Source organism: Pinus tabuliformis, chromosome 3_2, assembly GCF_031772625.1.
Source record: "Pinus tabuliformis cultivar Carrire ecotype Pingquan chromosome 3_2, CPIR1, whole genome shotgun sequence".
Classification (NCBI taxonomy): Eukaryota; Viridiplantae; Streptophyta; class Pinopsida; order Pinales; family Pinaceae; genus Pinus; species Pinus tabuliformis.
Window position 1 is genome coordinate 889,057,031 of NC_142302.1, and position 22,332 is coordinate 889,079,362.

The window sequence follows — 22,332 nt, forward strand, 5'->3', positions numbered from 1 at the left end:
CACTATACATCCTGTACAGTTTCCAACTCTGCTCTGTGGTGCAATGGATCTCATGTTGTTGTTGTTGTTGCAACTACTACAACTGAGAACTGAATCTCTGAATCAATTATGCCGTTAGAGTGGCTCTACGACTTCCTCATGAGTCTCTGACTGCTACTAGTCTCTGCATTGTCCACTGAGTAATTGTCTGCACTCCAACTACTTTAGGCCCCTCAACATTTGACTGCCACTAGCACTACATATATCCCTCAAGAACTGACTACACCATCCTGAACACTCATCCATCTGCTATTGAATACTATAGGCCCCTGTAGCAAGGGTATTGATCCAAGAGGAAACATCTGCTCGATGCTCTCCTCGAAGGATCCTACCCAGCTCTGTGCAACTCTGGAGTCTAGAGCTCAATGTCTCCCCACCTCTCTCCTAGAGGTATAGCTGCATACAAAGCGAAGTCTTCCTCCAACCTGGAGGACAACTAGTCAATCTTTGTCAAAGTTGTTGCCTGCTCCTGCTTCTCCTTCTTGTCCTTCTTCCTCTGAGGACATTGGGTATTGTAGTGACCAAACTCACCACACCTAAAGCATTTGATCTTCAACAGATCCTTCTTCTTCTTTTCTCCTCCTTGTGAGCCTTGTCCCTGACTAGGACCTTTCTTTGCCTTTCCCTTCGATGCAAGGGCTACATTCTCCTCCTCCTTCACACTCTTCGATCCTCTGTTGTTGCCACCAAGACTACTCTTGACTAGAGTAAGTCGCATCTCCTCCTGCATGAAATCTGCCCATAATCAATCCCAACTAGGTAGTTGATCTTGTCCAGTGATGCCTTGGACGAAAGTAGCCCACTCCTCGGTGAAACCATTAATGGCTACACGCACTAGTTCAACTTCTTATGGTGTCTCTCCAACTGTGGCAAGCTTATTCTAGATATCCTGAATCTTAGTAAGGTGGGGGGTAACTCCTCCCTTCTGCATCCTAGTGGTTCTCAGCTTCTCCTTCAGGAACATCTTTCGATTCTCAGAAGGATTCTAGTATAGTGCTACAAGAGCATCCCACATCTCTTTGGCCATATTCTTGGCCGCTATGTGTGATACTACATGATCCCGCACTCCATTGAGGATCAACCGTTTTGCTTTGGCCATCTCCTTATCATAATTCTCTAGCTGTTGCGGGTCAGTCGGTACTGCAACAACTCTCTCTGCATACATCCTCAAACCATGCTCATCTAGCAGGAAATACATCTTTGCTTTCCAGATAAAATAATTCAAGGCTCCATCTAGCCTATCCTAATCTCGAAGTATTATTGACGCCATTTTTTGCAAAACTCACAACTGGGAAATAAACAAGAATCTCGTCCTCTCTTGCTTGGATACCTGCTTTGCAATTTGCACTCCTTTGTAGAATGCACAGTCCTACTTGCTGATTTTTCCTCTGCAACTGGAAATTTCGGATTCCCTTCAAGACTGAAACTGGAAACCCTCTGAGAAAAATCCTTTAGTGCATGCAATTTCTCTTCCACTCGACGTTGATTCTGCTAGTGCAAAAATTGGTGCTAATCAACTGCACCCAGATCTGCTATGTGAATTCATTGATCTGCTTCACCGGAACTTCTTCTCGGCTTCACCACTGCCTACTAGAACTGCTATTGGGCTCTGCGAATTTTCTTGCCACCTGCACTGGAAAATTGACCCCTCTGCCCAACAGTTCGAACTGCCTGGCTGGCTCTACGCAAATCTAGAGAAATTGTGCTACTACTCCCTCTGAACTGCGAATTCCTCCCTCTTCATCTCCGAGCCACTAATCTGTCATACTAGCTATGATACCATATGAAAATTTCCTTGAAATGCAGCAAATGGAATTGATTCTTCTAACTGGATAAATTATGCAGTTTATTTTGTTACGGCAAAATAATGAATTAATCACACTGCAATTTATTCACAAATATAACATTGCTGAAAAATAAAATGTTGGAACTGAGAAATATGGCGCACACACAAAAATATGACAGTTATTTTTGGACAAATGTTCCCTGTAAAAACCAATGTTGTTAAAAGCGCGATCGGGATTTAATCGGCGCCGGGAAAAAAGCGGAAAAAATCGTTAAAATCGGGAAAAAATCGGAAAAAATCGGGAAAAAATCGTTTGGCACAAAAATATTCATTTTTTTTCATTTTTTTTCAATTTTTTTAATATCTAAACTTTTGCCTATTAAAAGCCCGCTGCCCCGACCATCTGCGATTTTTTCCTTAAAAATCGCGATTTTTTCGAAAAAATCGCGATCTTTTCGAAAAAATCGAAAAAATCGTGTATAAAAAAAATTGCCGATTTTTATGGGTAAAAATCGCGATTTGATCGTGAAGGGGAAAAAATCGCGATTTTTCGATAAAATCGCGATTTTATCGCGATTTTAACAACACTGGTAAAAACCCAATGCAGGAAAACCAGTACAGCAGATGAGGGTTTTATTATTAATATGCAGCAACAAAAATTTTGATTACAAATCTGGATGCCAATCTGGATATCCTCCAGCAAAATATACAACCAAAATGATTTGGAGAAAATTCCTACATTCTGCAACCAAACTCGACCCCTCTGGCCTTGCTCGCACTTCCTCCCAGCAACTCGCACTGGCCAAAAATGCGCACTGCTTGGCCCAAATAATTTGTACTGCCTACTAGCTGGCTCTAGATGTCGTCTTGCCTCCCTCTGGCCCTGGAAGTGACTCGCTCTACCTTCCGAGTGATCTCCCAACCTCCTGCAACTGAAACGATCACTTTCCGACACTTCGAACTGGGGTTTCTAGCTACTTAGCCTTTCTGCAGAAATATTTTGGCCTCCTGACTATTGTTGCTTTGCTGCTAAGAAACTATGCTAGAAATGACTTTGTTGCTCCCTTAGTCACTGCCACTCGATCTCTGGCTCGAATTCTTCTCTAGCTGAACTCTGCTCTCAGAGAAATTCGATTTGCCTTTGATCACTGATGTGTGTTGTTCCAACCCCATCAACCTCCTCTTATAATCTCTCGTTGGCTCACCAACGACCATGATTAAATCCCCATCAATGACTAAGATCATCTCTAAGTCGATCCATGTGAGTTTCTAGAGAAATCTCACATTTCTCAATTAATTTTTGTTAGTTAATCATTTTCCCTAAGTTAGACTAAGCAAATATTTAATTATTGATTAATTAACTTAATTGAGCCATCTCTAGGTGTTTTCTCCTGAAATTTTTACTGGGTTCTAGAGTTCTTATGTTTCTTAGCCTCTCTGACCAAAGTCGAGACTAGAACACCTGTTCAATGCTACCCAACCATCAAAAACTAACAAACACCTTCCTCTCTAAGAGGGAGTGCTGATTGGAGTAGAGCAGGAAGGATTCTGCACTTGCCTAGGTGCCAAAGCATGCAGAAAATCAAAGATCAATCACTTAGACATAATTATTTTAATAATTAAATTATTTCCTAAGTGTTGACTTAGGGAAAATTAAAAAGTACTAAGTCAACAAGAGATTAGATCTTGGCAATTGATCTTGGAAGCTCAAGAGGCAATCTCAGCCCTTGGATACTTCTAGAAGGCCAAAGTCAAAGGAAATAAGGGCAGAAGTGAAGCAGATCGATTTGGCATCAACAAGTGTTCTAGTGCTCAGATCAGGAAAGTGTTTTTCAACAGGTTCAACTCAACCTTCAACAAAAGTTCAACGTCCAAGTTGAGGAGAAAGGGTCGTACAGCCTGGGCATCAAATCAGCAGCAGGCCGAGGTCTTCTGGGGGCGCAGAGGTGGTCGTACAACTTGGCCATACCATACATACCAGCCATATAGGCCATACAGGCTGCGACACTTCCAGAGGAAAAATCAGGCTGAGAGAGGGAGTTTTTCAGGAGGGAAGGCAATAGAAGAAAGGGTTCTTCACCCAGCTATAAATTTCCTGAAGAATTTTCTGAGCAATAAAGAATAACAGAGATTTGCAGGTTTTCCCAAGAGTTGGGGTTTCATAGGTATATTGATGTCCAGTACTTTATGTGTGTGTGTTTTGTGTGCATATTTAATTTCTGTTGTGCATGGCTAGATACTCAGCTATGTTTGCATTTTTTTAATTTCAGATCTGCATTTTCTGTTTGTATTTCTGAATATAAATTTTAGATAAATGCAAATCAGATTGTTGAGTATAAGAAAACTAACAAACAGGGAAGTGATTGCCTAGGTGACAGCCATAACACTTCCATGTTACACTTGTCTTAGTGCCTTGTGGAAGGCTTTGCACTAAGGTGCTAGATTTTGTGATAACACTGCCCACAAAACCAACCACTTTATGGGACAAAGAGCTTAAATAGATTGGGCTATCCTAGATCAATGCATGTAACAAAAGACACTAACACTAGTACATGGAATCAATAATCTCACAAGTCTGCATGTAACAAAAGACACAATAACACTAGTACATGGAATCAATAATCTCACAAGTCTAAAGAAACAAGATTACATTTTCAGTCTCCATTGATGCTCTATGACAAAGGCACATCCTGCTGAAAATTCAGAATAAATAAATTTCACATATTTCCTTTCCAAGAAATTATCTAAATTCAATATCAAAGAGAGAAGGGTAAAACGATTGACTAACCGATTTCTCCCGTTGTGGAGCAGTAAGTAGTCGGATGGGAACCAAAAGAGCACCTACTCCCCAGATAACCATCCTCTGGCCCATGTTGAAACAGAAACAAAAAAAGAACTCGAAAAGTCCAAACCATGGAAAGACTGCAAGACGAAATAGTCTCACACAAACATGCCATAAGAGCTTGATCAAACACACCAGCTCTGTTGCCAGGAAAGTAGCTTTGATGATAATTGTCCACATGGCCCCAGTCATATTTAATATCACATGGGACTGGTTTGGAGATTTAACTTCAGGAAATGATGCTTTTGATTTAGTAATAAGACACCTTCATCCATGTATCGGGATTCTGTACCATTAATTTCAAACACCACATTAGCTATAACATTAAAAAAATTCACAAAACATGGCCACATTCTATATTAACATAATCAACCATCACCAGATACCCTGCAATTCTGCAGAGTTACAAATTATCTTACAGACAAGCCACAAAAGTATATACTCAATGGTTGGCAATATACTTGAAACCAAAAAGATAATTTGAGATCAGGATAGATGTGCATGTGTGTGCAAGAAGACTACACCACTGGTAACAGAGGTTATATGTTTTTTAAGAAAAACAATTGCTCAATATATAATGGTAAATGAAGGAATTGGAAATTTTCCTGAGCTTACAAACATTTATAAAACAAGGCATCTTCACTTCTTTCTGTCCAACCCTAATTTGAACTGAAGTGGCATTTCGATTGTTTTTTCCAGCAGAGATCTGAAGATGCCAAGACACTAACAAGATATGAAATTAAAAGGAATATTATATACTTTAATAAAACAATGACTTTTAACATAATCTAAAACATCCTGTTACTGTGACTGAAATCGGAATTCAAGTATGTATGCAGTTCAAACTTCAAACTACTTACCAACAAGTAAAGGCCATTGCCTGGATATCCAACAAAGGAAACTAACTTAAAAGACATGTTAGATAAGAAGAAAAAACTCATCATTCAAATTTGGAACTATAAATGTACTCTTAATATTCAAGAGATTTTAAACAGCATAAAGTAAAGGAATAATAGAAATAAGGTAATGTATTTAAAAACTGAACTAACTCACATAATCAAATCAATCAGCCACATGCATTTAAAGAAGCATGTGATACCTTCATATACATGACTGTATCATGTGTATGTATGCATGCATACTGATTCAAAACAGCCACACAACCTGCTACTAATAAAAGAGTATGTGCTATGTTGGCCGACAACACCTGCGACAAAGATAATTTCAATGTTACATTTATTGTTACCAGCAATTTAGTGCTGGGGGTCCAAAATTACAAATATTGGCAATACGGGGAAATTATCAGAAAACTTTAAAATATAGAAATAATCATTTTTTTCAATTTTATTAACTTCTAAAGAACATCAACATCAAACAAACACATTCCTACATAAATATGGAAATAAAATCGATATATAAGATGTACAAGGTGTCAAGTGGTACATCAAATATCAACACTGGAATATGATAATTGTCCCAAGTTATAAGATCTGACAAAATGATATAAAATCACATCAAAACAAAACTAAATGTATCTCATGAGATGAATCATGGCAATGAAAACTGCAAGATGAGATGAGATCAAACATGCCCTCCTTAAATAGGGAGACAAAAATCCAACAACAAAAACTTAATTCTTGGGTTCAAGTGGTCTGCAAAAGTGAATGACCTCCCCCACTTACTGCAGTTGAAGGTATGATACAAGCAAAATTAAACTAGGAACACCTTCATCGAGCTCAAGAGCTTAACCTGAAAGTACGTGGGATCCCCCTTCCATAGTTCCTTTTCACCCCCACAGATAGGCACCTCTTTCATTCATGACACTATAGATCTGAGGATATCACTCTTGATAATGCATGGATGGACCCCAACTCCACACTCTTCCTTTGCTTCTGGTCACTGGAGGATCGACTGTCTTCTGAGCCAAGAGAAGATTGACCTCACTCCCACCAACACAAAAGTTCTTCCTTGATATGGACCTCACCAAATCTCAACAAGCAGAACTCAAGCTATCTAGAGAATGGGTCATAGCTGCACGGAAGGAAGGGAAGTGAGAAATAATTCAAGATCTCAAAAGCCATCATCCATGATTTGGCTCCTCTAGGATACTCTCGCCCTTGGACTTGTTGAATTTGTAGCTATGGTCGGTCTTCATAATTTATATCTTATCCCTTGAAATTTATAATGAAAATGTAAGACGTGTTTTTCATGTCATTTTATTTTATTAGCCTTTGAAAAGATTAATGTAAGATATGTTTTTCATGTCATTTTATTTTATTAGCCCTTGAAAAGATTAATGTAAGATATGCTTTTCATGTCGTTTTCAAAAAAGAAAATTTCGAATTTTGAATTTTTGGCTACAAAACTTGTTGTAATGTTCCAAACGGGCATTTTCATTAAAATTTCATGAGGGTTTTAACTCTGCACAATTTCATCAAGAAACACAACCAAAACACTGGAAATTTGATAGAAGCAATGTACCCATAAATTATATGTCAATCTCATTCAAAATATCACAACATGAAGAACAATGAAAAATGCGGCAACTATAACAAAATTCAGCTTTATTATATAGAAATTTATGCCAATACAATAGCTAAAAATGGCCCTCCAAGATATGTTATAATGTTGATGTTGTCCTCCAAACTAAAACAGGAAATCAATCACAAAACTTGTGGATTCTGAATGAACCCACCAAGAGGAGAGATGGGTTCTCACCCAACTCTCTCTAAATCACCCGAGGGTTTTCATCCTGAGGCTACTGGAGTAGAGAACTATGCTCTCAACCTTCTCACACAAAGACAATGCACAAATCCAAGATCTCCTCAAATGGTCTCCTCCTCCTCTTTCATATATCTCATGGACCCCTCTAGAAGCCTTTATTTTATTATTATTTTAATCACTTAGTACATTTTCCTTCCCTTTTAAATAATTAAACTACCCCTTTAATTCAGGAAAATGGTAAATTGGCTACCATCACTCCTCAAGCCACTGAAAATCACTTCCTATCATTCCATCCTGTAGATATTCTCGTTCTGGTTCTAAAGAGCTATTACACTAATGTGTTTCATCAAATATTGCTCTCGGAATGCCACCTTGAGTGTAATTAATTAAGTTATGCCCAATAATAACCTTGTTTTATGAACATTGTCAGAATGCAATGGAACAAAAGGCAAGTTGTGCGGATGATAGAATATGTCAAGCGAATGCCATCGGATCCCATAAAAACTCCTAAAAACTTCCTCGGGACTCCTAATGACATAAACCTACTCCCATGACCTAGCCATCCCGTGCCATATAAATCCACCCCGGTTGTATTATAGATGTTAATTTTAGTTAACAATGGTATGTTCTATGCTTAGCACAATTACTTAAATGTTCCTTTAACAGCGCAATGACAACTTCAATTTAGTTTACCAATAGCAATCACATTACCATTAATCACATTGACATTAAAAGTAGATAGAACATGAAACAAAATGTAGAAGACAAGTCAAGACAAGAGAACACCAGATTTGGCAAATGCCAGGGAAAAACACCAATGTGGGGAAAACCTTTTGATCAAATCTTCTTATTATTATATCAAATGTTCAGCAAAGAGAGAGAGTACAAAAGTAAAATTGACTTCCAAATCACAGTCAAAACAACCCTGTCAATTCTGCAGTCAAACTCAGCCCTAACTAGAAAGTCAAAGATGGTCAATGCAGCATTCAAACTTGCCTCCTTGAGCTCGGTCAACCTTAGTCAAATTCAGCCTTCCTTGTTGGTCAAATTTAGCCCAAAATAGTCAACAAAACTGCAGTCAAAGTTGGTCAACCTAAAGTCAACCCTGCGGTCAACACAAGTCAAAGTCCTCCTTTTGCCTCAGTTTCTGTGCCCAAAATGCAGCCTGTTGAGATAGAAAATCACCCTGAAAATTGAAGTCAAAGGATGCCCAGAAAGTCAAAGTCAACGTTGGTCAAACTACAGAAAAGTCTGAAATTTTTGGCCCTGTAATTCTGTCCAGAAATTTGTCCTCCTTGTGCCACACGTGTGAGAGAGAGAGAATGCCCAATGTTGTATGAACCAATGAGAGAAGGAGAGAGAAGAATGTGTGAGTGATGATGATGCCAAATGAGGTGAGAGGGCACTTGTATTTATACAAGTCGTTGAGGGTGAAGAGTCATGTCCATTGGGCTTCATGAGCCTACATGATGATGGGCCCGACCTGAACAATTGGCACATGTGAGCATAAATTCCAAAACACACTTCTTCTTGTCCAAATTAGATGATCTTTATATCAATTTTGGTCCTCTCGAAAAGAGGAATTTAATGCAATCATCATCTCCATCAAATGAGTTGTCCGAAGGTGGAATTTGGCCCTAGTTTCCAATTTTAACACTCCCTCTCAACTAGGGAGAATTCCACCTGCCAATCCATCCATCATCATCGATCATCATGCCATTCTGTAGTCATGAACCATCTTTGTATCTCATCTCATCTCTGCTCTGTTGAACATTGATATGAATAATGAAGAAGAATCGATTGAGAGTGAGTCACAAGACCTTACCACTCTCCACTGACAAAAGTCAGTCTTGATCCCAGATCAAGTAGTTGTGGGACACCATGCATCCTAGACATAGGGAGTACGGCAGTACACGATGCGTCCATCGGTAGTGCTATGGTCCCTATCCACTTTTCCCAACTCATTGGCCAAATGAGAGGTACTTCCCATGAGTCCCAGACTACATGGGTAGTGTTACCGCTCAAACTAGCAAGGGACCTAAGGGGGAATCCATAAAGGGAAAATGCTAAGCCAAGGTCAAAGAAATGGAATCTTAGCCCACTGTCACCTCAACTAAGGCTCCCTTCTATTTACGAACTTTCACCAATGAGAGGAGACACGATATGTGTGGAGTCACTGATGAGTGATAAGTCAATGGATATGAGTGACTCGGACCCTTTCCAAGAAGGTTTTGAAGAATGAGGCTTGCTTGCTTTCTGAGCAAGGGACCATGTGCTTCTAAGGAAAGGAGGAGGATTTTGGGGGTTAGGTGTATGAGAATAGACTTTGAAAGAAATTTCCCGCACTCTGAATCCTTGTTAAAGTTGGTGTCCCGGATGGTTCTTGAAGAATAGTCCTTTGACGGTGTGGAACCACACGGGGCCAAGTGGACCCAGTCTAGGGTATGAGAAAAGTATGAAATAATCAATTATTTTCTTACCCTAGACAAGGTGGGAAAGATCAAAGAAAGTATTTGACTCTGTGAAAATTCAGCTAACCCGAATCCTATTGCAGCAACTAATGTTATTTCTTCTATTTGCTTATTTATTTAAACAAATTATTTATTGTGTGCTAAGGCAAATATCGAAACAAATACACTGCAACCTTCACAAATCAAATACTGCGAAAGAAATAAAAACGTTGGAAGAAATAGATGCACACACATAAAATACACCGTTATTTTTGGACTAAGTCCCTAGAAAAACCCAACTCGGGAAAACCAGTGTAGCAGCTCAGGGTTTTAATCTATGTTGCACGAAACTTCTAAGAACCCGACATTTTGGGTCGTACCCATACCCGAAACTCCGAAACTTGGCCGAAACTCGACCATCATGTAATCATTTATGAGAGTTAATATAGGCTTGTTTTTCCTTCTAAATTGTCATCTATGGGTCTTATTCCCTTTTTTCTTGCAAGATAATGTGTTATTCACTTATTTATATATATATATATGACATTTCGGTTGACGTTTCCATTTTTGGGAGGTGACGTTTCTAAATGTACCCATTTCGGAAACTCTGAAACATTTTGGCGTTTCGTGCAACTTAGGTTTTAATACTATGCAGTAGTAAAAATCTGAGTACAATCTATTGATGCTTAAACTAGCAATCCAAACAAAGAAATAACTAGCAATAATAACTAGTGATCCCACACTGACCTCAGCTTGAATTGAGTTGCTCATTGCTACTGTTGCGAAGTCACAGCGTCAGCCTATGCAATTATTGCGTCCCACAAGCTCGGAACTGCACCTCCTCTCACTGTCTTGTTAGTTGCTACCTAGGAAACTAATACTCTTTGCCTTCAGACCCTCTACCCAGCTTTTGGCTCAGAATCTCGACTTCTCCCCAACAAAACGAAAATCTCCCCAAGAGGACTTTGCGCTGCCTCTATGTAGCAATCACTGTCTCTCTGCAATGTACTCACCGGAATTGGAAAAGCTTCCTCTGACCTCACTATCTATGCCCCTCTCTCACTGCTTCGACCTCATTGAATCACTTTCGGCAACACACAACTGCTATTCTGAAAATCAATTTCTCAGCAAAATCGAACTCTGCAAGTGTTTTTTCCAAGCCCCATCGACTTTCTTCTTATAACCCTCTGTTGAGACTTCAACGGCCAAGATTAGATCTTGATCGATGGCTAGGATTAATTAAAAGTTGATTTGTGTGAGTTTCTATAATATTCACACCATAACTTAATTAATTTGATTAATTAGTCATATTCCCTAAGTTTAGACTTAGGAAATATTTAAAAAAAGCAACTAATAATCTAATTAAGTCACTTCTAGGTGGAATTTCCAGAAACGATTTATGGGTTTTAGAGATCTCATGTATTCTAGCCTTTCCACAAAATTCGTGGCTAGAACACATCTGATGCTACAAAAACTAACACTCCCTCTTAGCTAGGAATGTGTTCAAGTGTTGTTTCCCATTATAGCACCACCCTGTCTCTGCATCATCTCATGTCACGTTGTTGATGTCTGGTTGTTGTTGCCCACCAACTACTACACAACTCTGATATGCGTTGCATCTGTGATGCTGCTGACCCTGCAAAACTGTTGCCAACACTACATCTGCACTGCAACTCCCTCTCCATTTGTTGTTGCTACAACTGCAACATCTGCAACTGAAAAGCATCCAAAATACTAAATCAACTATGATCAGTATGATGCATCTGTCACCCGAGTCTCTGACTATTGCTAGTATCTGTGTTGTCACTGTGACATCTACGCTACTACTGACTCTGCACTGCTACCAAATCTGCACTACGCTCCCCAACATCTGACATGCAACTAGACTCTGCATCTGTCACTTTAGCATCTGACTGCATCTACTGCCACTGATCCATCCTGCCACTGAAATACTGTGAGCCCCCATAGCAAGGTATTGATTCAAGAGGTGGACCTCAAGGATTCTACCCATCTGTAGCACTCTGGGGCTACAAAACCAAATCTCCTCGTTTCACTCCTGGGGAATGTCAATAAACATGGAAAAGTCTTCCTCCAGCCTGGAGGACAGCCTATCGATCTTTGTTGATGCTACCCACTGGTCCTGCTTCTCCTCCTTGTCCTTCTTCCTGAGAAGACATTGGGTGTTGTAGTGACCAAGCTCACCACATATGAAACACTTGACCTTCGACAGGTCCTTCTTTCTCCTCTGCTCCCCCTGTCCCTAACTGGGACCCTTTGATGTGAGGGCCACATTCTCCTCCTCCTTCACCTGCTTCGACCCGCTACTGTTGCCACTGATGGAGCTCTTCACTAAGTCTCGCCTCAACTCCTCTTGCTGCAGATCGGCCCACATCTTCTCCCACCTTGGCAAGGTTTCTCTTCCCAAAATGCTTTGGATGAATACCTGTCGCTCCTCGGAGACACTATTGAGTGCCAATAGTACTAGTTTTGAGGTTTGAGGTGCTGCTCCAACAACTGGCAATTGATCCTGAATCTCCCGAATCCCGATGAGGTAGGGGTCTATGCGTTCCCCTTTCTGCACGCTGGTGCATCTCAGCTTCTCCTCCAAATACATCTTCCGCTGCTCGGAAGTGCCCTGAGATAGCGTGGAAAGTGTATCCCACATCTCCTTGGCCATTCCCTAGCTCGCTATGTGTGATACAACGTGATCTCGAACACCATCAAGAATCAACCTCTTTGCCCTCACCATATCCTTTCAATATTCCTCTGCTGATTTGCATCTATGGGGATAGCTACCACTGCATCTATGAATGACTTCAGGCCATATTCATCCAGAAGGAAGGACATCCTTGCCTTCCAGATGACATAGTTGGAAGCACCATCCAACCTGTCCTGATCTCATAGTCTGGCAGTGGCCATCTCAGCAAAATAAGTCGAAATCCTCCTCTTCTCTTCTACTCAACTGCTGCTAGGCTCTACGCACTCCCTGCTGGAGTGAGTAAATCTGCTCACAACGACTGTTGATCTGCAAGAGAAAATTGAACTTCTGAAGCTAGAAGTCCCCTAAGGAAAATTTCCCTCGGTGTGTGCTCTTTCTTCCTCCTGATGCTATTTTGCACTAGCAACTACTGCAAAATACTACGTCTAGCTAGAGATCTTCTCTACAAGGAAAATACTAGTTGCTCCATTTGCCTCTGGTAATCCTCGTGTTGAAGTTTCTAAGTTTACTTAGTTTAGAAACCCTTCATGCACTTTTTCTGATTTATTCCTACCTACTTGTTATTTTTCTTTAACAAGTTCTTTACAAAGTAAATATTGAAAATAAACACCAGTGCATGCTCAACATATTATAAATCAGCAACTAAAAGAAACAAGAACAAATACACCACATGACACCATTATTTTTGGACCAATGTCCCCGGAAAAACCCAATGTGTGAAAACCGGTGCAGCTATCTAAGGGTTTTCTTAATAAGCAATATCAGAGTACAATCTGGGTGTCGAAACTGGCCTACCCAATAGAGAATTTCCTTAGCAGCTATACCTCACAGTTTGAGAGAAATCTCCTGGCTGAAACTCCCGAAAAACCCTTCCAGCAGCTCCTCAGCACAAAACTGCTTTGCAACCCCAGCGTTTACCCAAACTAGACTGCGTCAACCCCTTTCCGTCTCGCGCTGGCCCTGTGTCAACCTTTCTAGGCTTGCATCAACCCCAGGAGGCCCTGCGTCAGCTCTGGAAGTCTCTGTGTCAACTGCGCTGGCCCCTCTGGTGCTCTACGCAGCACTTGGCTGCCTCTGCGTGGCCTTGCGTGAGCCCTTGCTGGCTCTGTGTCACCCTCCTTGGCTACTGCGCTGCTCTCCCGGCACAATCTCTGCCTTCTCTATTTCTCTGTACTCAATGCCCCTCAGCTGCTCTCCCGATCACTAATTCTATCTCTCTTAGCAAACCCCGCTCTAGAGAATAGAATGACTGATCATCTGGTGTACTCTCCAAGTGACCCTCAAGCCTCCTCTTATACTTTTCCTGTTGACATCTCAACGGCCGAGATTAAGTCCCTAATCAACAACTAAGATTAGATCTGGCTTGATCCATGTCTTTTGGACCACTCTAACACAGATTCATATTAATACACATTAATATTTTATTTTCCCTAAGTTTAGACTTAAGGACTCCATTAAAAATATTAATTATTTTAATATCTCCTGATCTGTTTAGAATCTACCCAAACCCTTTCTGGGTATTGGAGATCTCATGTGCCCTAACCTCTCCACCAAATTTTGTGGCTAGAGCACATCTGATGCTACCCCAAATCAACACCTCAAACTAGGGAAATCCAATTTCTCTATCGCTCTCACAGAGAAATTGATTTTTCCTCAAGACACTGACCCTCCTGGCAAAGAAACTACGCTGCCTCTGAGGGTTTCGAACTACTGCCTACACAGAGCTACGAAATTCCTCTTCCCTTCTACCACTGAGCTCTCCGGCTTACAATATGTGCTCTGATACCATGTGAAAATTCGACTAACCATGAATCCTATTGCAGCAATTGATGTTATTTCTTCTATTTGTTAATTTAATTAAACAAATTATTTACTGTGTACTACGGCAAATATCGAAACAAATACACTGCAACCTTCACAAAACAAATACTGCAGAAGAAATAAAAACATTGGAAGAAATAGATGCACACACACAAAATACACTGTTATTTTTAGACTAAGTCCCCGGGAAAACCCAACTCGGGAAAACCGATGCAACAACTAAGGGTTTTAATATTATGCAGTAGTGAAAATCTGAGTACAATTTATGGATGCTTAAACTAGCAATCCAAACAAAGAAATAATAGGCAATAATAACTAGTAAAAAAAATTCCTCACTCCACAGGCGATCCCACACTAACCTCAGTTCAAATTGAGCTGCTCCTTGCTCCCTTTGCCAAGTGACTGCGTCAGCCTACACAATTACTATGTCCTACAAGCTCAGAACTGCGTCTCCTCTGACTGTCTCATCATTTGTTGTCTGGGAAACTGATACCCTTTGCCACCAAACCCTCTACCTAGCTTTTGGCTCAGAATCTCGACTTCTCCCCAACAAAACAGAAATCTCCCCAAGAGGGCTCTATGTTGCCTCTACACTACCTCTCTGTGGCAATCATTGCCTTTCTGCAATGTACTCACCGAAACTGGAAAAGCTTCCTCCGACCTCACTATCTCTGCCTCTCTCTCACTGCTTCGAACTCATTGAATCACTTCTGGCAACACGCAGTGGCTACTCTGGAAATCGATTTCTCAACAAAATCGAACTCTGCAGGTATTTTCTCCAAGCCCCATCGACTTTCTTCTTATAACCATCTATTAAGACTTCAACGGCTAAGATTAGATCTTAATTGATGGCATGATTAACTAGAAGTTGTTCCGTGTGAGTTTCTAGAACATTCACACCATAACTTAATTAATTCTGATTAATTAGTCATATTCCCTAAATTTGGACTTAGAAAATATTTTTAAAAACTACTAATAATCCAATTAAGTCACTTCTAGGTGGAATTTCCATAAACGATTTATGGGTTTTGGAGATCTCATGTATTCTAGCCTTTTTACAAAATTTCGTGGTTAGAATACATCCGATGCTACAAAAACTAACAGACTCAATGATGTTGTTTGACCCTGGGAAGTGCTAGCCTTGGGGATGGCAGGGCAAGTTTTGGTCCTGGAGCTAGGGCTTGGCTTTTCTCCCAACTCCACCATTGGAATGTCTTCAAATCTGGAGGAGGGATAGAAGAGAGGCCAATGTAGGAGACCCTAGGAGATAGAACTTTTTCAATGCCTAACTTGCCAGGAAATTGATGCCCTAGGCACCGTAATGTGGCTAGACTTGGGAGAAGGTGAAAGAATAAGGGTTTTGGTGACCACCATTGGTAGATCAGTGCCTTTGTACTTGGGAGAATGAAGTCTACGTATATTATGTGTAAGATTTCTTGGTTTCCACTCAAGGAGGCCTCAAAATTGCTTCACAAACCCTCTAGGGCAAGTGAAAGCAATCCTGCAGCTTTTATACTTCAAATGCACAAGAGGAATGGCTTGTCAAGGTCAAATTTTACCTCAAGCCAAGATTTTGTTCGCGTGATGGGTACATTTTTACTAGGGTCATGATAGAGGAGTTCAACAATCATGCTAATAACATCAAGATATATAGAGGGCTTGGTGCTCTTGATTAAATGTTAGTTTCATACCCTCATACATGACAAAATTCAATGGAAACGTTGCAATCCCCTCAATCATGAAATCCTAAAAATTGTTAAGTCTCTTGATTTTGAGTGAGATCTAAAATTCTACTTTCTCCATATGAAATCCGATGAAGTTGGGGCCACTTAAGAAAATGAAAATGAAAGATAAAAGAGAATATCACTTTTACTATAAGAATTTAACATTAACATTAATTGCATAGCAATAGTAGGGCCCTAGGCTTCAATATTAGGATTCCCCACTCAATTTATTTTTTATTTTTTTAATTTGCATTTGGAACATTGGTGATCACATTGTATGGAACAGGTCTGTTCAGTACAAAACTAGCTGGTTTGGTGAAAAAAGGTTGGTTCGGCACTGAACCAGCCTTTTCCAATTCCATGCCTCTAACTGGACCTGTTTGGGGGTCAAACTGATCGGACCGACTGGTTTGACCCAGCTTTTTCCTATTCCAAGCCTCTATTAAACTAGTTTGGGAGTCAAACTGATCAGACCAACATCAGATAACTATCAAGGATAGCTTCGAGACACTGAATTCATACGTTCGGTCTGGTTCTGTCTTTTGATTAAGGATATATATGCATGTTTATGAGGTTTCAAGTGCCAAACCCCTCGTGACCAAGCTATCGGAATGATAATGGGTACCTTGCCAAAAACCCTAGTTCAATCTTCGATGAAGGATCCATATAAGAGGTTTACAGTAGTAATTATGACGAAACTAATGATATTAGTGGGTACCTTGTTGAAAACCCAGTTTGATCTTTAGTTAAGGTCCATATCTATGTGTATATCAAGTTTCGAGTTCATGAAAAATGAACCTAACGCGTCAAGGGCCTTGAAACCCACACTACCAGTTGGTTTGATAAAACATTTAGAGGTTTAGTGTATAATCAAATACCAAACACATTCTCCGTAACATTAGACAGAATGGAAAACCCTACAGTTTTCAAGTTACATCAAACGAAGTACGAACAAGTGCAGGTTACCTTACCTGTTCTGCCAGAGCCTGAGAGCCGATAAGCTGAGTGATGAAAGAAACTGAATGATAGCGACAGCGCTGTGGATATGTACATCTCGGCAGGCCATAGGACAAGAGGGTGGTCGAAGAAAAGGTGACTAGAAGGTGGTAGCTTAGAGTACTGCCGCGTGTCCAACAAGTCAACCGAATGAACACGCTTACAAATCTGTTTGGAAATGCAAATGACAACCCCCGAGGCTTCGCCCAAACATTGCACGTATAATACTCTGCCATCTTGCAACCTACGAATTCAGTGTCTCAAAGCCATCCCTGATAGTTATCTGATGTTCCCTGCCCACAATAATTTTATATAAAACTGTAGGCCTCTGTCTAATAAATTTATATAGAACTGTAGGCGCCTAATTCTGTGCAGAGATAAGGTTGTCTCTTATAAATCTTATATCTTTCACAATACATATGCCCTTTTAATGGTATGTTAAGGCTAAAGATTAAACTAAGGGGTTGCCACTCTAACAAAGATCAAATTTAGTGGTTGTAACTATAATACAAATCAAATTTAGTAGTTATCATTATAGTAGTCAGAGTAACTCATAAATTAGATATACTAGGAATCTAGCAGTTATCACTATAACTCCAAAAGTAACACAGATTAAATAGTGGTCATCACTATATCACCCAAGGTGGCTTGTAAGTTAGATATACCTGGGAATAGTTGTCACCATATCACCAAAAGTAGCTTGTAAGTTAGATATACCAAGAATCTAGTGTCTACTACTATAACATCAAAAGTAACACAGATCAAATTTAGTGGTTGTCACTATATTACCCAGAGTAGCTCGTAAGTTAGATATACCAGGAACCTAGTGGTTACCACTATAACACCAAAAGTAGTATGTAAGCCAAATATACCAAGAATGTAACATAGATCAAACTTAGCAATTGTAACTATAGCTCGTAAGTTAGATATACCAGGAACCTAGCGGCTACCACTATAACACCAAAAGTAGTATGTAAGCCAAATATACCAAGAATGTAACATAGATCAAACTTAGCAATTGTAACTATAACACCCAACCGCTACCACTATAACACCAAAAGTAGTATGTAAGCCAAATATACCAAGAATGTAACATAGATCAAACTTAGCAATTGTAACTATAACACCCAGAGTAGCCCGTAACCACTATAACACCAAAAGTAGTATGTAAGCCAAATATACCAAGAATGTAACATAGATCAAACTTAGCAATTGTAACCTTAGCTTGTAAGCTAGATATACCAATAACGTAGCAGCGATCACCATAGCACCAAATATAGTTTGTAAGCCAAATATACCAAGAATAGCTAGATATAACAGTAACCTAGCGGCTACCACTATAGCACCAAATATAGTTTGTAAGTCAAATATACCAAGAATAGCTAGATATACCAGTAACCTAGTGGCTACCACTATAGCACCAAATATAGTTTGTAAGCCAAATATACCAAGAATAGCTAGATATACTAGTAACCTACCGGCTACCACTATAGCACCAAATATAGTTTGTAAGCCAAATATACCAAGAATTTATCACAATGGGTCAAAGATGACCCGTGGAATTTGAAACAGGGTGGAGGGGATAACTTCTTCTTGTGCCAACCACTTGATCCTCCCCTCCCATGAGGAGAATATATATATATATATATATATATATATATATATATATATATATATATATATATATATTAGTAATCAAATCATTGTTACATGGAGGCATGTCTCTTATTCCAAATAAAAGGGTCTCATACACCAATTTACACAACGTTGGGATCTCATACACTAATTTGATGTGTGACTTGACCATAGCCTTATTATTTTTAATAATAAAATATTAAATCTAAATACAATGTCCAACTTTAATCTAAATCTCATAGATTTGTTTGTGATAGAGATTTAGTATTTTAATCAATGTATGTTCAATTTTTGGAATTAGACTATGAACTTTGGATGTGGTAGAGGAAAGCTTCCTCTACTTACCCACCAAATTATATCCAAAAATATAAAGTCAAGGGACGCATGTAAGCCAGAAAAATTCATATTTCCTTCCACATGTTCATTTTTTTAGTTTGATTTTGAATATTCAAACCCTCAAGCTTTAGATAGATATGGAACATTAAGAAGTAATTATTAATTATGTAAGCAAGATTAATGAATTAGATGTTTTGGTTACCCAAAAAAGATCAATCACTTGGGCAATGAGGCAGTGATAACCTAGTAGTTTAATATCTTAAAGTTCCATGTAATTGGAGCTCTTGGCTCTTAAAGTTTTGGCTCCGATCATGATTGGTTAGTGTTTATAATAAAAAGGCTCAAAGAGTTGAATATGTGAATATTAAAAGATCTTAGAGTTTTAGGCATTTATTAATAGGAATAATATGTTGAAGAGTGTAACTAGTGTTGGTTTTCATAATTGTATTTGAGTCATGATGTGATGTATTTATCAAAAGAAAGAAAAAGAAATTGACTTATTAAAGCATAGGTTTCATGCTTGGGTCAATTGTTTTTAGGTCAAAGTCTCCATTAAAGGCTTCTAGGGTTTATGTCAAGTGTCTTTGTCCATGTCATATTGTAAATAACCCTTCTTGGGATTTATTTGTCAAGAAAGAAATTTATTTTGTTGTAAAATAGGTCAATTAGGCCTCCTCCAACAAGTCGGTCTCAAACTGGATAAGTCGATCTAAACCGAGGGGCAAAAACACCTATATAATGGCAACAACTCGACTTCATTTGTCACTCTCACTCATCAAGTTCGATCTACAACTTATGGGGCCAGAAAAAGTGTGAATTTCAAGGAAAGAAGAGGAAAGGGCTAGCGAAGAAGGAGGTCTCTCTCAAGCATAAGAAGTCGAAATTCTCTCTCTCTCTCTCTCTCTCTCTCTCTCTCTCTCTCTCTCTCTCTCTCTCTCACGTGTGAAGCTGTTGGAGTGGCCAAAAACTGCAGAGATAAAGCTGGGCTAAAATTTTGTAGTTGGGGGTCGAAATTATGTAGCTGGGAAGTCGAATTTATGGATTGTTGCTAGGTTGAAGCTACTGGATAAGAAGAGACTACTAAATCATCTTAGAAGACCGACTTGGTGGAGGAGGAAGGTTTGTTGGTCTAGGGTCTTGGTCTATCTCATTTTGAATCCACTGAAGGAAGAGTTCTTTGACTGGGTTTTCCCCTATATAGGGGTTTTAGCCCTAGCTGAGTGCCTACATCTGGTGTCCATGATCTTCATGTTTTTGCTTTGATGATTTCTAGATGAGAAGATAAAAAAGAACATAAAGAAGTTAATAATAACATAATAATATCACAAGTAGTTATCAATATAAGAAAATATTTCTACCTTTCCAATTTTCTAACATAATAAATTCTACAAAATTAGTAGTTACGAATTTTGTTGCGTATTGAATTCATTAAGAGTGGTGTGTGTGGTATTGTATTTGTGTAATTATAATATACAACATTTGTCCTTGCATCAAGAGGTATCAAAGACATATTTGTTATTGCATTATGGTGTTCGTTTAAGTTGCAATGAAAATAGTGGAATCCAATGAAAGAGATTATTAGAGAGGAGATTTACTTTTGAGGAGATAATTATAGCATTGGAGAGCACTATGAAGGATAATCACATTGAAGGTTTCCATTAATTATAGACAACATGCCACTTAGGAGAGCAATTAATGGAGAATTGAAAAACTTGATAAAGATGTTGGAATATATAGAGAATGAACATGTTGGAAATGGAGAAGAAGAGTTAGGTTCGAAAGTCTAAAAGAAGCAAGAGAGTAAAATGATTAAGAGGCATATTTAGGGGTACAACTCCTTAGATTCTTAAAAGTTCTGAGGTAATGCTAGAGTAAAAATTTTAACTTATGATGGCAATTTAAATACACATACCTTACTTGGTTAGATAGAAGAAGTGGAAAGATATTGTAATTTTGAGAAAGTTGAGAATCCAAATAGGTTTAAATTTGTTGCTACCAAATTGAAAGGTCATGTTACTTTATGGTGATATTTTGAAAAGAAAAAAAAAGGTAGTGTGGTGAGACAAAAGGAGAAGGTAAGGAAATGGAAGAAAATGGCAAGAGAATTTAATGGTAAATTATTACCATAGGATTGCTAGTGTACATTGCACAAGCAAACACAAAATTTAAAACAAAGAGCTATGAGAGAGAGTATACAAAATACTTAGTCAAATTGTCAACCAGACTAAGTATCAAGGAACCAAAATTTCATAAGTTTGCAAGGCATGTAAATGGCCTCAAATTTCCTATTCAAGATGAAATGAGTATTTGTTATTTTCAATATACTAAAGAAGCATACCAGTTTGGTCTTAAGGTTGAAGATAAATTAAATAGGAGATAATAAAGCTCCAATGGAAAAAGGACAAGGAGAAAAGGAAGAATAGGTGGAATGGCCTAAAACAATCAAAGGATTGATGTTGAGGTAAAAGTAGATGCAATTAAAATTCGAAAGGAAGAAATAACTCAGGTAGAGATGAAGGTTATGGCAGAGATGGAGAATACTATTTTATTGTATATGTTGGAATTGTCGCGCATAAGGTCATAGATAATTAGAATGTCTAAGAAGCCCTATGAAGAAAAGAATATTGAAGCAAGAACACATGTAATCCAAACAAAAACATTTGCAATGGTTGGAGATAATAATTCAAAGATTCAACATAACCAATGAGAGAATCTCATTTTAAGAAGAAAGTTGCTCAAATCATAAAACAAAATTGATGAAGACTATATACAAAGAAGGAAAATTTCATGACCAAATGTTAAATACAAGGTAAAAGTCAAAATTTGATTGCATGTGGTAGAAATGCTAAAAGTTTGGCATCTATAGAAGTGATAGAGAAATTGAAATTGAAATGACACCCCATATTAGTGAATATAAGGTTCATGATTACAAAAAGGTCAACACATTATTATTTATTAAAAATGTTAATTGAGTTTTCAAGGAAGAGATTATAAGAACCAAGTGTTATATGGTTTTGTTATTGTGAAAGCTTGTCATATATTACTTTGTAAACCTTGGTTGTCCGTCAAGAGAGCTTTTCATGATGAGATGAGAAATACTTATGAGTTTTTGAAAGGTGGAAAAAGTCTCAATTTACATCGAATGAAGAATGATAACAATGGAGATAATAGCAACAACAAGATCATGCTCAATTCAACCAAACAACGTTTAAAACGAGTGAAGAGTTTCAAATGTTGACTTGCAATTTTTCCAAAGAGTG

The 22,332-nt window shown here is 38.7% G+C and overlaps 1 protein-coding gene across 7 annotated transcripts in view; it reads right to left on the reverse strand.

The window, feature by feature from the left end:
- LOC149183469 (uncharacterized) overlaps positions 1-17,381 on the reverse strand; it is a 226,714-nt gene extending 209,333 nt beyond the window's left edge. Inside the window, exons 1-5 of one of the 7 annotated variants that reach the window (XM_089418743.1) lie at positions 17,077-17,381; positions 5,767-5,874; positions 5,528-5,547; positions 5,287-5,373; positions 4,614-4,953 (exon numbers count right to left, since the gene is read on the reverse strand). In XM_089418743.1, the coding sequence (XP_089274869.1) occupies positions 4,614-4,859 (246 nt within the window). In that variant the 5' untranslated portion in view covers positions 4,860-4,953; positions 5,287-5,373; positions 5,528-5,547; positions 5,767-5,874; positions 17,077-17,381. Of the gene's footprint in view, positions 1-4,613; positions 4,954-5,282; positions 5,391-5,527; positions 5,548-5,720; positions 5,875-17,076 lie in introns of all 7 variants that reach the window. The other 6 variants (XM_089418739.1, XM_089418741.1, XM_089418742.1 and 3 more) reach the window with 6 other exon arrangements.
- Positions 17,382-22,332: the final 4,951 nt, after the last annotated feature.